A 17,819-nucleotide genomic window follows, 5' to 3' on the forward strand; every position below is an offset into this window, starting at 1 on the left:
ACCTCAGGCTCCCTGCTCAGCCGGGAGTCTGCTGCTTCTTCTCTCTCTGCCCCTCCCTACCCCTCATGCACTCTCTGTCTCAAATAAGTAAAATCTTTAAAAAATGGTCTAGAAATCAGAGACTTGAAGCACCAGAGACTTCCTGTCTCTCTGTTGCTGACTTTGAGGAATCCTACAACTGCAAGGATGTGAGTTGTGCCAAAACAAGAGGGATCTTGGAAGCAGATCCTCACCTGTTGACCCTACAGATGAGAACAAGACCAGTCAGAACCATAATTCAAGCCTCTGAGTCCCTAGCAAACAACCCAGCTAAATCTTGCCTGGGCTTCTGACCTACAAACACTGTGAGATAATAAATGGGTATTCTCTTTAGCCACAACAGTTGCAGTAAGTGACGCAATGGAAGCAGATACAATACTCTAAGGAGGGTAACACCTATAAAGTCATTGGGAGGTGTGTTTAGTGAGCAACGGGGAAGGTAGTCAGGAGCCAGGATCCATTCTGTGACAAAGTAGGAAAGTTAAGGACTTACCCCCAGCATCTGACATGCCATGTCTAGTGCACAGCAGGTGTCTCAAACATCCATTGAATGAATGAATGAATAAATGAATGGGTAGATGATGAAAGTATGTCACTAAGTAACTGTGTTAAGTACTAGACTGCCATTGTCATCCCCCTCCTCAGATTTCAAAGGATTTCTTTAATAGATACTTACTGAAAGACCATTATGTATAAAGAAGCATACTCGTGGTAGAAAGCCAAGAAACAGATTAAGAACTAGAGCCTGGCCCAAGAAGCAAATACTCAGCTACAGAACTACTCGAATCTTCTGGATTAGGAAAAAGCTACGTACTTAAGGTAGAGATTAGACTCCCTACTGAGGTATGGATAAAACCCAGTAATCTGGGTCACAGCTGAAAGCTCGATAATTTGAGGTTTGTCTGCAGTGTCTAATAAACTATCTGAAAAGCTACCAAGTGCTAATCAGTCTAAAGGAAATGACTCTGTAATAAGATAACCACACCATCAAAGGCCATATTGATGATGGTTTGGAGGAAAGGAAATGAAATGCTAAGAAAATCAGTAGTTTAGCAATGATGGAGAATTCAATATTGAAAATGCAAAGGTATTTGTAGATTGGGAAATTATATTCCCTGTACTTCTAATCAACCCTTCCAGGTTATGTAAACAAACCCCAGAAAGTCAGAGAAGATAAATGAAGACAGCACTGTCATCTGTTACTTGGAGCATACATGCTATCCCTGCTGGCCATGACGCACAAGTGATGGCTGAGGGGATGCTAAAGTCATACTGCGGGTCCTTCCAGGAGCTATGGGTATCATCAGTGACAGCCCGACCAGAAATACCTTCCTGCAAGGGCAGAATTGAAGCACGAAGAAACAACTGGCTTCCTTAATTCATACACCCCATGCCTGCTTACAAATTAGCTGGGTTCCTCAGGGAGAATTTATTTGCATTTAAAAATATACAAACACATAGGGGTGCCTGGGTGGCTCAGTCCTTAGGTGTCTGCCTTCAGCTCAGATCACGATTGCAGGGTCCTGGGTTCGAGCCCCACAGGAAGCCTGCTCCTCCTTCTCCCATTCCCTCTGCTTGTGTTCCCTCTCTCACTGTGTTTCTCTCTGTCAAATAAATAAAATCTTTAAAAAAATATATGAACATATAGACTTCCCTCTTTTTAAAATACCCCTCAGAAGTGTTTTTTAAGGGAAAACGATCACATGTTTTAGAATGAAGCAATTAAGGATAACTCATACAGTGAAGCAGAGGGGTGGGTAGGAAGTAGCAGACATCTGGTACAACTGGGCAGCAAATCAACTCCAAATTTGGAAGCCACTGAAGAGAAAGGGGGAGAACGTGTGCTTTACATTTTTTAAACTTTTTAAAAATGCCACATCACTACCACTACTACCACCATCTTGGCATTTTATGAAGACTGAAAGCAGGTCTCAGCCTCATTTCTCATAAGATGCAGCCCATTCTCAAAGATGTTCCTATGCTCTTTGAGTTGGGTTTCGAATTCAACACAAATGCTCAAAGAGGGACACAACTGACGGCTTCCTCTTAAGAGTCTAGGACAATAAAAACATTACATTTCATAATACAAGTTTCCACTTATTTTACATTGATTATTATGTGGATGATGAGCAAACCCTTCCATGAGATGGAGTCCTGCCTTCCCAAATAAACAAAATAGACTTAAAAAATTCACGCACAAATATGGAAACCTTTCCTAAGCCTCTTTGTGCGTGTGTGTTCAGTGTTTTGGTAGACATCGTTCATGTTACAACAGACAACTGATATATCACTGATAATCTCTCTTTGATAAACGTCATTTCTCATTTGAGACGAAATCTGCACTTACTGGCAGAACCTCATAAAGAGAGATCATGCGAACCTTCAGAAAGCACTACGGGAAATCAGATTCCAGCTTCCACTAGGATGTGACATGCATAAGAAGAAAACACTGCAAGCACTTCTGATTTGGGAAGCATCTAGGAATTGCTTTGTCTCATAAGGAGAAGAAGGTCCAGAAAAATACAAAACAAAACAAGAAACAACTGAAGCAGAGCATGGTAAGAAAGGAAGCCATAGCATTTTCAGTTCTGTATCTTTGCTCCTGTGGGTTGACAGAGTTCAGCAGAGCTGAGTGTAATCTGTGAGAAAGTGAGTGAGTGAATCTGTAATTTCTGAAACCTGATTGCAGGGAGTGGGAAGTGGACACTTCATGGGAAAGCCGTTCTGGTCAGTCTGAGACTATTTTCAGGGATGGCGTCAGAGAGCTCCATGCCTCCAGGCTCAGCATATCAGGGCATGTTCGCCCCAGCCATGTCTCCCACATCACCAGTGGTGTGAGAAGACATAAGAGCACCAACGGATGAGGACTATTTTATGGTTTGCTTCAATACATATTGTTTAAAAAAAACAAACAAAAACTAGAACATAAAAGCTGCGATTTTAAATATATTACTTCTAAAGATAAGGATAGGTTAAAAAGTGAGTTAAGAATTGGTTTAATTAGAAATATTAAGTAGTCATTCAGGTAGTACTTGGAAATGGCAAAAATCATGAAGGCAATATATTAATGGCCGAAGTTAGAAGATAATTTTCTCCCTATCCTAAGTTTTTAAAAGCTTCTTTGTTGAGATTTTTTGCTTGCTGTTCCTTTTGACAAAACACCTATATGCTTAGGGCAGAAAATCTGGAATCATAGAAAGGCACAAATGAAAATGTTAAAATCAACCATAATGCTATATCTGAAGATACACACGGTTAAGATTTTGCTTTTTGCCCCACATGTACTTTTTCCATAAAAAGGAGAGTATGCCTTTCTATTGCTTCATTGCTTGATTTTCCACTTAGCAATATCTTGTGTACATTTTCCCATGTGGTAAGATTTCTTCTTCAACAACTGTTTTCTTGCCTGAAGAGTATTGTCTCACATGGTCAATCCAAAATCTAATAAATTAATATCTTACTATTGGGAATTACAGTTGCTTCTATTTTTCCACTGTCATATGGAGTGCTGCAGTGAACATATTTGGGCTTCATACTCTTGTACACATCTCTGAGTATTTACTCACAACAAATTGCTAAAGGTAAAACCACAAGGTTGAAAGGTTTCCCGACTATAAAGTTGTCATAATGTAAATTAACAGATTAATCCACGGAAAGTTTATAATAACCAATTATTCCAACAGTAAGTTATGAGAATACCCATTTCTGTAACATTCACCAATGTATCATCAATTTTCAATGTTAACTTAAGATAATGCTTTCATTGTTTACCAATATACTTATACAACTCAGATTACTGAACACTTGGAATTTAAAAATCATCATGTGTTTAGAATTCATTTGTATTTTTTCTTTTGTGAATTACCTGCATATGCTCTTTGTCCTAATTTCTACTGATGTGAGCCAAGAAGAAAAAGGCAAGCTTGGTGTCTGAAAAGGAGTATGGAACATAATACTACATGTCTTAAGTAATTTTGCCCCAAGATTTTTTTGCCCCAAGCACTTTCCTATACTTCTCTTTTTAGCTAGGGGGACAATTATTATTCTTCGGGGAGAGGATGTTATTCTTTTGTAATGTAAAAGAATTTTAATCTAAAATGGAACTGGAGGATATAAAATGGGAAGTGTCATGCATATACCCATGGGAAAACAAAATTCAAGGACTGGGAGAAAGATTTCTTATAAATGCCTGATTTGCAGAAACCTGATAATCTTGGGATTTTCTTAAATGTTAGGGAGTTGGTCAGGGGTTGCTTCATATCAGCCTTGGGAAGTTTTGCTTATAGTTTCCAGAAGCATGAAAAAGAAATGACCCAGGTCAGGTTGGTCTCATGAAATAAGATAAATTGATCTCTGTATGACTGGACTGATTTTGTCTCTTTGAGAAGTTTTCAAAGCTGGTCTCCTTTTGTTTTTAATTTTAACAGGTTCTAACTAGATACTCCCCTCTTTACATTCCCTGCCCATAAATACAGCCTACCTCAAACCCTCAGTGGACTTGCCTATAGTTTGTTACAGTTTGCACATCCTGAATTGCAATTCTTCTGCTGTTTCCAAATAAACTTTTGACAATTTTGAACTTGCCTCAGTTTACCTCTTTATTTAGGATGACATTCCTTTATGTCAGAAGTGATATCAGAAGGGATGACCCCTGAAGAATGACAACCATCATAATGAAGCAAGGCACCACACCAAGCCCATTGAGCTCACTGCTTCTGTGAGTCACCATCTACTTTCGGTTGGTGCGTTTCCTTTTAGATTCTGAGCTCCCTCCCTTTGGTTGAGCTTTTTGATTCAAACTCTGTTGAAAGTCCTTTTTGATGACTACTCTATCGTTTGCTTTCTTATTGGGTGGACACTAGAATTTTGGTATAATTTCCTTAAACGTTTTTGAGGAAAAAAATAACTAAGTTAATATTGGTGAGCATGGGTAGAGCAAATAAATGATACATGAATACTCAACACCTTCTTAAGAGAGACCAGTCCCCCAAGCAAGAGCCTCACCTGCCTGGGTAAGTTGCTCACAGAGGATCAGACTGAACTGTCAACTGCAAGATAATTTTATGCAACAAGGGACATGTGGTCACCAGTTGGAAAAGTAGAGCAATGGGTGTCCACCAGGGGCAAAAAAAGTATCTCATGAAAGGCACACTGTAAAATAAAACACAATTTCCAACCCTGAAAGCACATCCATCAGGCTGTTTAGTAATTTTTCTTTTACTCTCAGGAAAACCTCTAAAATGTGGAATCCCAAGCATGTGAATGTTCCAAGGGTGGCCCTTCCTCTGGGCTCCCAGCTGGTTTTATGTTATAAAACTATGGTCTCTTCTCGTGTGTATTTTTGACTAAATGGACCACCTTACTAATGATAATTTAGAATTTCAATGGCCATTATGGGGAACTTTCAGTCTCCCCACGCTTGTTTTTCTCTGGACTGAATTAGAAGGCCATGGCAATAGAACAAACAATCTGAATGGGATAGCTATTTTAATTGGCACCTGGAGGCTTCTAGAAGTATTTAGGATTCTACAACTGCCTTTTTACAAAACACTACTTTTAAGTGAACTGAAACAAATAAGCAATGAGAGGAGATAGAGCAGCATCTGAAGTCTTTCCCTCTAAGCATCAGGGAGGTCTCCCGGAACCCCATTGCTCCAGCTCTGCTATACCCACCTTTGCCCTCTTTTAACCCCTTCCTTTATCCCAACTACCCTTCTTGTCTAGTGCTGAAACCTTGCCAACTGAGCCTGTTAAAACTCTCTGACGATCCTGCTAAATTATTAATTTCTTATGTCCCATGGACTAAAGCTGAACTTAGAGCTACAGTAAAAGATTTTCCCAAGGTAACTGAGGATACTCATAGATTTGCTGAATAATTCAATACTGTTACTCAAAATTATCAACCTGGCTTCTCTAACCTTCATCAATTAGTCTCTATGTTTGTTGGAGAAGGTCAAACCAAGCACTGGATGAAAGGTGCTAATTGAGAAAACACTAAATAATCTTTAGAATTCCAAGGAAGTCAAGCACCAGCTCTTTTATATGGTCAAACCTGTGCCAGAGCCAAAAGGCTGCATCGGGCCATTCTGAGGGCTTTCCTTAAACCAGTAAACTGCAACAAATTCAGGCATGCACCCAAAAGTCTGATGAATCTGTTCATGATTAGTACAGCAAATTCCAAACTTTTTAAAGAAAAGTCTGAACTCCCTATAGATATTCAGTCCCCCAGGGTGGCCTTTAATTCAATGTTTATAAGTGATTTAAACAGAGATCTATCTCTGTTAGTCAAGAGAACCCACATAGAATGAGAAACAATGCCCATCCTAATGTTGATCTTGTCAATCTAACTAATCAGTTAGCCTATGCCCTAGAAGATGATTCCAAAAGAAGGGCAACTAAAACTTAAATCTCTAACTTCAACAGATGAGATCTCCCAAGCAGACTCTCTCTGCTGGACTCTGTCATTATCACAAAAAACCCACCCATCAGAGAAAGGACTTTATGTTACACATAAAAAAGATTCAGTTAACAGCTTTCCAAGCCAAGGGTCAGACTCATCGCATTGATGGGCCTCCAAGAAAACACTGGGACTGCTTCTCATTCTACCATCAAAGAGACTAGAGGAAACTACTCTCCAGATTGGGGATGAACCTCCCATAATATTAATGGACACAAGAGCTACACCATGCTCAACCCCATCACAATTAAATAGATCCCCCCTTGGAGTAATAGATTTATTCAATTAATGGGGGCCTCAAATAAGCCATAGTGTGTTCCTTTTTCTAAATGTATACATTTTTCCTTGGGACATTTGCAAGACAAACTTCTGTTTCTCCTCAGTGAATCAGCTCCCAAACACTTATTAGGACAAGGTTTCCTAGAAAAGTATTGTATTGCCATTTCCTTTCCTTGAAAGGGAGAACAAAACTCTTGAGTTAATATCCCCTGAACTTAAATCCCTTGAATTTAATCTCCAAGAAAATCCAAACCCTTTTTCTTTTGCAAGTACTTTACAAATCAGGGAAGATCAAACTTCAGACTTACCCCATTATTAGGTTTAGTATCCCCTGCTCTATGTGCAAAATCTGGCAAGGACATATGTAAAATTCATAGTGTCCAAAGTTAAGATCCAAATTGATCCTGTGAAACCTCTTCCCAGAATCAACGAATATCCCCATGAACAAAGAAGCTCTATAGGGCATAATATCTATCACAGAAGACTACAAAGCACAGGGATTTATTGTCCCCTTGCACCAACCCTAATATTCCTATTTTATCTATAAGAAAACCTCATGGTTAAGAATGGAAATTTGTCCAAGATCTCTGAGTGATAAATAACATTGTTATTCCTCATCATTCTGTTGTTTCTAATCCCCAGAGTTACCGGCATCTATCCCCACTAAAAGCAAATTTTTCACCATAATCAATTTATAGGCTGCATTTTTTAGTATTCCAGTTGAGAAGGCTAACCAATATCTTTGGCCTTTACCTGGTAAGGACAACAATATACTTGGATAGTAATGCCTCGAGATTTCACTGAAAGTCCCTACTTCTCAAATATTTTAAAAACTGTCCTAGTTGATATGAAATTTCCTAAATGCTATACCTTACCGCAACATGTAGATGACTTAACTTCTTGGCTCACTCTCCTAAACAACCTCACAAGAAGACAGTATTCACTGTTAAAACTCTTAGCAATTAAGGGACATAAAGTCTCAAAGGAAAAACTGCAATTTATTCAAACTCAATCTGATATTTAGGACACTTAATCTCAGAACAAAGGTTACACCTAGATCCTGACAGCCTTCATGGCATCTTGAGCTTCCTAAAGCCTAAAACCAAACGTCAATTACAGGTTTTCTTGGGATATCTGGTGATTGTTGGAATCGGATTCTAAACTTGTCCATTAATGATCTAGCCCCTAAGTCTCATTAAAAACCAAGACCCCATTATCTGGGAAAATCAAGCTTATATGGCTTTTAAAACTTTGAAGGAAAACAATAAATCTACTTACCCTGGGAAATCCAAACTATCAGTTACACTTTTTCTTTTTTTGCATGTAAAAAAGAAGGAAATGCCCTCAAAATATTTAGCCCAAAATATAGGGGCTACTACCAACCTTTGGGTTATTAGAGCCAACAATCAGATCTCATGGCCTAAGGTTGCTTACCCCTGATGCCCTGAGGCTGTCCCTGCCACTGCCTTTCTAGTAAAGACCACTGAAGAAATTGTCATGGGATCCTCTTTGACCGTCTTTGCACCTCATGCTGTCGAAGTTCTCTTAAACTCGTTTCATATCCAAGACCTTTCAGCAAGCCATTTTACTTCTTTTTTTTTTTTTTTTAAGATTTTATTTATTTATTTGACAGAGAGAGATCACAAGTAGGCAGAGAGGCAGGCAGAGAGAGAGAGAGGGAAGCAGGCTTCCTGCTGAGCAGAGAGCCCGACGTGGGGCTTGATCCCAGGACCCTGAGATCATAACCTGAGCCGAAGGCAGCAGCTTAAACCACTGAGCCACCCAGGTGCCCAAGCCATCTTACTTCTTATGAAATTCTTTTACTAATTACCTCTCATATCACCCTCATTCATTGTAATAATTTCAAGAGTGTTACCCTTCTTCCTTCTTCCATGAAAGAAACCTGCTATGACTGTTTAACTTTGATGGATCATATATTAACCCCTCGTGATGAGTTATAAGAAGCCTCCTTGATGAATGTTGATTTCTCATGATTCACTGATGGCTCTTATTTGAAAAATGAAAATGGTAAATATTGTGCTGCATATGTGATATCAATTCCTTTTGAAGTCACTGACATTGCACCCTTCCTTTTGGCCACTTTAGCCTGACAACCCAAATTATATGCTCTTATTTAAGCATATATTTTTGCTAAAGGTAAAATCACAAACATCTATACTGATAATCGATATACCTTTGCAGTAGTTCATGATTTTGGACTGCTTTGGAAATGAGGTTTCCTTACTTCCAGGTTTCCTTAAAATGGCCCTTATGTCCAAACTTTGCTGTATGTTACGCTCTTGCCAGCAACTTTAGCTATTATTAAAATCTCTAAGCTTCCCAGGAAGCCAAAGGAAACTACTCACTGATATCTCCACAAAAAAATGCTGCTTTTTGGGATTCATAGATTAAACCTGTCATGGTCCAGAAAACTATATACCCTGGTGATGACCTAAGAGAATTAAGCAGGAAAACACAACAACTGACCTCTGAATAGGAAAAACAAAAATGGAGATTTAAAGGCTGTTGGTATCATGAAGAAAAGAAACTCTGATTCAGACCCAATAATAAACCGTTCCTACCAGAAAATCTAAAATTTCCATTATTAACCACCATACATGAATTAAATCAACGGTCAACGGATAAAATAACATTCATAGATCAATACTGGTGGGGAAACATTGGCAAGGCCACAGAAAGCACCTTTCTTGGTTGCTTCTATCCTAAATGTAATCCAGGGAAGTCTATCCATACTGCCCCCAAGATTTTAATTTACCCAATGAACCATTTGAGGTCTGGCAAATAGATTTCATACAATTGCCCTACCTCATGGATCTAAGTATGTTCTGGTAATGGTTTGCATGTTTCCACATTGCACTGAAGCTTTCCCATGTACACAGATGACTACCTCTTCTGTAGCTGAAGTTCTATTAGAAAAGACTATTCCCACTTGTGGAACCCCCCTTGAAGTTCATAGTGATTGGAGAACTCACTTTGCTGGTCAAAGACCTTGACAAGCTATTTTGTTTGGCCAATTCTGTAGCACTTTCATTGTGCTTAGCATCCTCAGTCGTTAGGACTGGTCAAATGTACAAATGGATTTATTAAGACTTAGCTAAATTAGTTGCAATCCTCAAAGTACTCTGGCCAAAGCACTACCACTGGTTCTTCTAAATCTTAGACTTACTACCACGGGCACACATAAACTTTTTTGCCTTTTGAGATAATTACAGGATGGTTGATACCCTTAGGCCTCACTTTTTTTTTTTTTTTTTTTTTGCCCCACAACTAACAAAGGGGGATATACTTCACGCTTGCAAGGGCCTGATCAAGTCCATAAAAAATAATCACACTCTGATAGAACAATCTTTCCCTAGTGCACTCTTGGGAGATGAAGACATCCAATATCACATCCTACAGCCTGAAGAGTTTATCTGTTGGAAAGGACATCTCCAAAAAGACTTGCTTCAACCTTGCTGGAAAGGCTCCTCCCAGGTATCGTTAACTCCTGTGCAGCCAAATTCAAGGAACAGACTCCTGGATCCCGGTGTCGCATATAAACGAAGTCCCCAAAACCTGAATGGACTATACACCAAATGGTGACCTGAAACAGAAAATTTCTAGGGACTGAATCACCTGATGTCTAAAATAGACAACTTACCCAAGTTGTCTATTTTAACAACTTACCCAGGCCTGCATAAATTTCCTTCTTTTTCCTCCCTTGTCTCACTCTATATTTAGTTAAATCATGTCATTCATGCTTTCAATTATGCTTTCCCTAGTTTTCCTACCATTCTTTACTTTAGCTTTAACACATCCTTTTATCCCTCCCTTAATAAAAAACCTCTCTGATTCTGCTAAACTTACTGATTGTCAGATTTGTGCATGAGCAAATAGTATTCCTGATGAATGTGAATTGTTGGTCTGGCCACCATCTTTAAAAGGATGGCAAAACCTATCTGGTAAGGATGTAGGATTTTCCTCTGATACCTTGGAAATCACACATGTCCTCTCTTTCAGAAGCCTGGCATGAAATACTATGGCTTTTCTTTGGACACTCCATACTCATAATTGGATACCCCCTCACTCAGCTCTGGACTCTTACCCAAAATCTTTGTTATGTTTCAGAAACATAATGATGGGAATGGCAAAACTCTAGGATAGCTCCCACTAAATATTTGTTACTATACCATTTTATATAGTCCAGGTGAACATGAATTCACTCCCTGTTGGAATCCAGAAGACTATATCACTGCCTCCATTAATGTATCTTTACAGTGGGGCAATGAAAACTAGTAATACTGGAAAATTGGAAGCTAATGGGCTCCCACTCAATGGTACTTCATTGGGATTTAACAAAAAATCTGGGGAATGGTGGAAACTTAATTCAACTTACTTTTGCAGTAGAAATCCTCTAATTCTCCACCAAAATCTTCCTTATACTAGATCAGCTCTCTTGTTACTTCAGATCTACAGAAATTTAAAGTACTCACACAATCATTCCCACAATGTTAATAAATCAGATTATGATTATAATGATTATATTTCTGATCATGAGATACCCTCTTTTATTCCAGGGAAAAATATCTGGGCAAAGAGACCCAACTGTGCCTTAAAAGGCATTGGGTTATTTCTTTTTACATGGAAGAAACACAAACTCTACGTTTCCTCCTAATTGGAAATGATGTTTTGGGATCACTGGCCTCAGCTCTGACACTGAAATTAGAAAAACTCTTCCCTCCACTGCTTATATACCTAACCTGGTACCCTCTATCAGCTTAGAAGGGTGTGTCAGAACTGGGAAGGTTATGATTTTGGATGGATGCCTACATATAACCCTACAGTAGGTAGAAAGGGTTTGGGGCAGGCTTTTACCAGAACCTTTTTCGTTTGGGTTGGAGTAGCAGACCTTAAAAAAGCAACTCACAATCTTTCTATAGTTATGTTTACCAATTTCAGTACTTCTAGCTGAGCTTTGGAATATCAACAAATTCAAATAGACAGCCTTGCTGAAGTAGTCCTACAAAAACTGCAGAGACCTTAACCTCCTCACTGCTTAGCAGAGGCGAACCTATGCCCTACTTGGAGAAGAACTTCATTTTTATGTCAGTAAGTCAAGGAAAATAACACAAGAACTAAAAATAATGAAGGACAACATCAATTTGCTAGCTGAAGTTGGCCAAGATCCTGGAACTTGGGGCATTTTTGAACTATTAAATATAGACAAGTGGGGAAGCTGGTTGAGAAGTGCATTTCAATCAATAGCTATCACTGGGCTTTTGACCCTCAGTTTAATCTTTTTAATTAAATTTCTACTGTTTGGTATTAGTAAACAAATGCCTTATTCCCAAATGTATGTACAAAATAATATTCTTTTCCTTTCAAAGGCTTTTCCTGGAATTCAACTGACAAGTAGAAACTAAACTATCTACTTCAGAGGGACATAGCTGAGATGACTCATTTTTCAATCCTGTTGTTCAAATAAGGCAAGTGAAAACTCTGTATCATTTACCTTCTTCATGGGACAAGACACCTGGGGATGGTCCTCCTGAGCTTAATGGGAAAAGACACCCAAGGACTACCCTCCTAAGCTCCAGGGGCCATAGAATACAATCAACCTGCAATCCAATTAAACTTTTTAAAAAAAATTAGCAAACAACATCTGGATGACATAATTGATCAGAGGTGTTTTCTGAAAAAGACCTTGATCAAAAAGGGGAAATGTGAACAAATTTCAATCTAAAATGAAACCAGAGCACATAAAATGGAAAATCTCATGTATGCGTCCTTAGGAAAACAAAACTTCAGGACTGAGAGGCTGATTTAAATAGAGCCTACTCCAAACCTTCAACAGACTCACCTGTAGCTTGCTATAATTTGTATGTCTGGAACTGTCATTCCTCTGCTATTCCCAAATAAACTCATCTTTTTGACAACTCCGAGCTTGCCTCAGTTTACCTCTTTATTTAGGTCAACAAGAGTATTGTATGTTTTTTCTAACTCATGGAAAACATGTTGAGGTTATGAGTCTAAATAATTCTCTTTTAGAGGAAAGCATTACCTGCCACTTAACCCTATTTAACAATTTAAAAACAGTAAGATGAGAAATGGCATAGCAATGCATTCACTCCAATAGTGCTGCTGTTTGTAAGAAGAAAAATTAATCTCTGGAATCATTTTGTGGCTAGCAGGTTTAGGAACACTTAACTAGTTCTGTGATTTTGAACGTTACTCATAACCCAGGCAGGTGATGTGACAACCCATATTCTTGTAGTAGAGAAGGTCGTTCTGGAGACAGGAGGGAATACCACCTGCTCACCCCAATCTCAAAGCGCCATGTGGATGTAGTAGTATTTTAAATAAAAAGAAAATTTAAATTTAATTTCCTATTGAGATTTATCTGGTCATTTCAAAATATTTCTTGACCCATCAAAGAAAACATCTACCTTTGGGTTGGCAATCAGTGTTCTGAATTGAAATTGGCTGGGAAGAAAATAGGATGTGAGAAATATCTTTGAATGTTATGTCTATATTGTATTAAGAAATGATAAACAGATTCCTACTTAGTAAAACATCCAGAAATTTCCTGAGGTATCATGGTTGATACCAAGACCCCCTCTACCAATTACAATAAACTGTCATCATCCATTTATTAACTCAATAGGCAATTCCTGAGCACCTGGTATGTGCCAAGAATTGTTTCATGCCACTGTTTTATGGAAATATCAACAAATAAGGCAAAAGATGAGTCACTACCTTCACAGGGCTAACATTCTAATGAAGGGACAGGAGTGGAGCACGAGAGATGATAAACAGGTAAAACAGATGAAGAAGGAATGGAAAATAGTGGTAAAAACTGTGATAAAAATAGGATAAAGGGTGGGATATGGAGTGACTCTGCAAGAAAGAACTTTCGATGGGGTGGTCTTGGAAGACCTCTTAGAGAAGTTGCCATTTAAGCTGGGGCATTCATGCAAAGGTCTTCGCAAAGAGAATTCTTAGCTGAGGGAAGAGCAAATGCAAAGGCCCAGAACCAGTTTGGTGCATTGGGAAAACAGAAAGAAGCCTAGTGAGTGAGCATGTGGGGAAAAGAGTATGAACAAGAGTGGTTCACGCATTGCCTCAAGCCTTAGTGAGGAGTTGAGATGTCACTCTAAGGATGTTGAGGAGCTACTGAAATGTCTTACACAGAAGAGGGACATGATCCAATTTATATTTTAAAAAGCTTGCACTAGTTGTTGTGTGGTGGGCATGTTATTGTGGGGCAAGAGAGGAGGCAGGGTCACCAGCTGGGTAGACGCTGTGGTCATTTAGGTTAAGAGTTGCGGTAGCCTTGAACTAGAGGGTAGCTATGAAGACAAAAAGTAAGCCTCAAAATCTTGTAGTTCTTATGGTAAGCATTTATGGCACTGTTCTGTAGAATTTTTGCCTCTTCTGATAGACTGACTATATTTTAACTGCCACCATTTATAAAGTGTCCCATGTTGCTCTGGGCTTTATCCACACTGAATACTTACAACAATTTCATCCCAAGCTCATGTGTGAGGAGGTTAACTAACTCCCCAAAGCCACAAAGCTAGTGAAGGTCATATTAGGATTTACCTCGGTCTGTCTAATTCTCAGCAAGGCACAACTTGGCCAATATACTATAGTGTCTTAATTTAACCTACCTTAGGGGCAGAGTTAGCCCAGGGAAATTGGAACACAGTTGAGTTTTGTTAATGGTTCTCAAAAGGAGAAGGGCAATAAAACTACCAGAAAGGGAAGCCCTTGCCTAAAATGCAGATTCCTGAGCCCTGCCCTGAAATGCAGAATCAGAATCTCTAGGTTTGGGGCCTGGGAATGGGAATTTTAAAAATGCTTCCTAGTGATACTCCCTAAAATTTGCAAAGACTGCAAAGTAGGCACTCACTCAATAAATATTTGTTGAATAAATAATGGAAAGGTTAGGTAGGATAGGAAGATGTAGAGCACCTCACTCCCACAATCTCTGATCCAGAGAAAATACAGGCCCACTTTGAGTGGGCCCAAGCAGAGTCTCAGCTAGCCCCCTCAATGCACTTGGAAATTCATGGTGTGGCTAATATACTGGGATGATATACCCAGACCTTCTAGAAGCTTTCTGATGGGGTACTAAGTCCATTTGTCACCCCAGCTAAGGAAGTAAAAACTGCTCAACTGGTAAGCATCATATATTTTAAAGGCAAAGCCATTTTTACAAAAAACTGTTTTGATCTTTTAGTTTTGACAACACATGGGAGTCAGGCCATAATCATAAAACCGACTGACCTATTAGAGAGGAGATATACAGCGCCTGGGTCCACAAGACTTTTAGGGGTGTACAAAAATGTTTTCATTTCTTTTAAAACCAGGAGATAAACATGAACATATTCTTCCCTAGATTACAGTAAATTTTTATCAATGCAGTTGTAAAATATAATTTTAATTATTATTATTTTTTTAATCAAGAAGTGACCCATGAAGACAACAGTGCCTAGGGCACACAGAAATAATAAAGTAACCCTACTCAGTCACAGCTCGGGCCCCAGAGAGAGGCAATTTACCTGGCATGCATTGTACAGGAGCTGATGTTCGAACTTCTTGATCCCAAGAATGTTCTGGAACATCTCATAGAGCTGTTCCTTGCTCAGAATCAGCTCAGAGGCTGCACTGGCTGTCATCCGGGCCTGCTGCTTCCTGGGGTCCTCTTCTCCACGGTAGATGGCATCAAACTTGGCCATCCAGGAGCTCAGCACAGTCTCCTTGCTGAGGCCATCAATCTCCGGCAGGCTGCGTACCCTCTTCTCGATGTGCTTCTTGAAGACCTCCCTGGAGTCATTGGCGGAGCAGCCCCCACTCTGCACCATACGGGCTACACGGTCACTCTTCAGGAACACCTGAGCAAGAACAGGGACAGGAAATATATTAGGGATTCAGCCCTGGAAATACCAGTTTCCTAGGGCTGAGGGCTGGGCTGACTGCCATTATGGGCACCTTGGGAGGGACCAGCATCCTGCCTCTAGTTGTGTGAACTCAGAGAAGTCATGTACATGTTTTGAAAATGAAAACATGTCCATATCTGGAAAATGAAAATAATAATAGTACTTACCAGGTTGTTAAAAGGATTACATTGGAACAATGATATGAGAGGCAGCATATACTACATAGACTCTGTGCTCAAACAACTTGGGTCCTTTCTCTGCCACTTATTGGTTATTGTTTCCCTCATCAATTTAACCTCTCTGTACCTCAGTATTTCATCTCTAAAATGGGATAATACTAGTCTCTACATCATAGGTACTTTTAAATGAGGATTAAATGGATTCAAATATGACAATCACTTTAACAAGTGGCCCATAGTGATGTCATATGGGTTGTTATTATGGTTATTATTATCTTTTTGACCTTTTACATTGAAGTATAGTCAATGTACAATGTTACATTAGTTTCAGGCATATAACATAGTGACTCAACAAGTTTATATGTTATGTCACACTCACCACAGTGTAGCTACCATCTGTCAGCATACAATGCTATTATAATACCATTGACTATATTCCTTATGCTCTGCTTTTTATCCCAGGACTTCTTCATTCCCTAACTGAAAGCCTGTATCTCCCAATCCCCTACACCTATTTTTTGCCCATCTCCTACCCCCTCTCCACTGGGAACCAACAGTTTGTTTTCTGTATTTATGGGTCCATTTCTGCTTTTTATTTATTCATTTGTTCTGTTTTTGAGACTTCACATGTAAGTGAAATCATAGAGCATTTGTCTTTTTCTATCAGACTTATTTCACTTAGAGTAACATTCTCTAGGTCCATCCATGTTGTAGCAAATGTCAAGATCTCATTCTTTTTTATGCCTAAGTAATATTCTCAAGGGTGTCCATGTACACACACACCCGCGCACATTTTCATTATCCTTTCATCTATCAGTGGACACTTAAGTTGCTTCTATACCTTGGCTACTGTAAATAATGCTGCACTGAACACAGGGGTGCAGAGATCTTTTCGAATTAGTGTTTTTGTTTTCTTCAGGTAAATACCCAGTAGTGGATTTACTGGATCATATCGTATTTCTCTGTTTAATTTTCTGAGGAAACTCCACACTACTTTCCGAAGTGACGGTATCAATTTACATTCTCCGCAACAGTGCGTGAGCATTCCTTTTCCTCCATGATCTCACCAACTCTTACAAGCCAGCGTGTCTCAGAGTGCTCACTGCAGGGGGTGCCCTAGTGCGGTGACTAGAGCTGAGGTGAGGTCCTGGCTGAGTTGCTCCATGCAGGGCATGCATGACCTGAAACCTAGGTCCTTGAGTGACTGGAACCAAGGCGGGCATGGACTGGGGTTCCTGGAGCATTCCGCACAGGGGGTGCCCTCGTGGGGGTCGGAGGAGGGGCTGGGGCAGATGCGGCCATGGGCTACCAGGTCCTGGAGCACTGTGCACTGGGGTGCCCGAGCAAGCTGCCCAGAGCCCAAGTGGTGTGGCCGCAGAGTGTTCTGGTGTGCTCTGTACCTGTGTCGCAGCAGCTAGAGCTTTAGTGAGCACCAACCAGAGATATCCGGGTATACAGAGGACTGGGGCCACCTTGGGGGGGCCAATGGTGCTGGCGTGGGCTAGGGGCCCTGCGCTTGCTGAGGCAACAAGCGTGTTATGGCTTCCAGACCCCTGCTCCTGTCACGTGTAAGGGGTGTGAACCCGCGGCTCACCAGCCTCTCTGACCCAGAGTTCGACCAGCTCCCCAGCCAGCTGATGGCTTTCTAGGATGAGTCCCTTTGTATTCTCATTGCTCTTTTAAACTGCGGCTTTTGGGGCACCTGGGTGGCTCAGGTGGTTAAGCTTCTGCCTTTGGCTCAGGTCAAGATCTCAGGGTCCTGGGATCAAGCCCCCCATTGGGCTCCGTGCTCAGCAGGGTTCCTGCTTCCCCCCACCCCCACTGCCTGCCTCTCTGCCCACTTGTGATCTTTCTCTCTCTCTCTCTGTCAAATAAATAAATAAATAAAATCTTTTAAAAAATAAAAAAATAAACTGTGGCTTT

General features: G+C 40.0%; 1 protein-coding gene across 4 annotated transcripts in view; it reads right to left on the reverse strand.

Moving 5' to 3' along the window:
- LOC111144071 (calcium dependent secretion activator) overlaps positions 1–17,819 on the reverse strand; it is a 469,442-nt gene that overhangs the window by 331,497 nt on the left and 120,126 nt on the right. For all 4 annotated transcript variants that reach the window (XM_022498167.1, XM_022498166.1, XM_022498164.1 and 1 more), the window contains one exon: positions 15,340–15,672. In XM_022498167.1, coding sequence (XP_022353875.1) covers positions 15,340–15,672 — 333 coding nt within the window. The remainder of the gene's footprint in view (positions 1–15,339; positions 15,673–17,819) is intronic.

The sequence above is a fragment of the Enhydra lutris genome, unplaced genomic scaffold, assembly GCF_002288905.1.
Source record: "Enhydra lutris kenyoni isolate GAN:26980312 unplaced genomic scaffold, ASM228890v2 scaffoldscaffold10, whole genome shotgun sequence".
Lineage (NCBI taxonomy): Eukaryota > Metazoa > Chordata > Mammalia > Carnivora > Mustelidae > Enhydra > Enhydra lutris.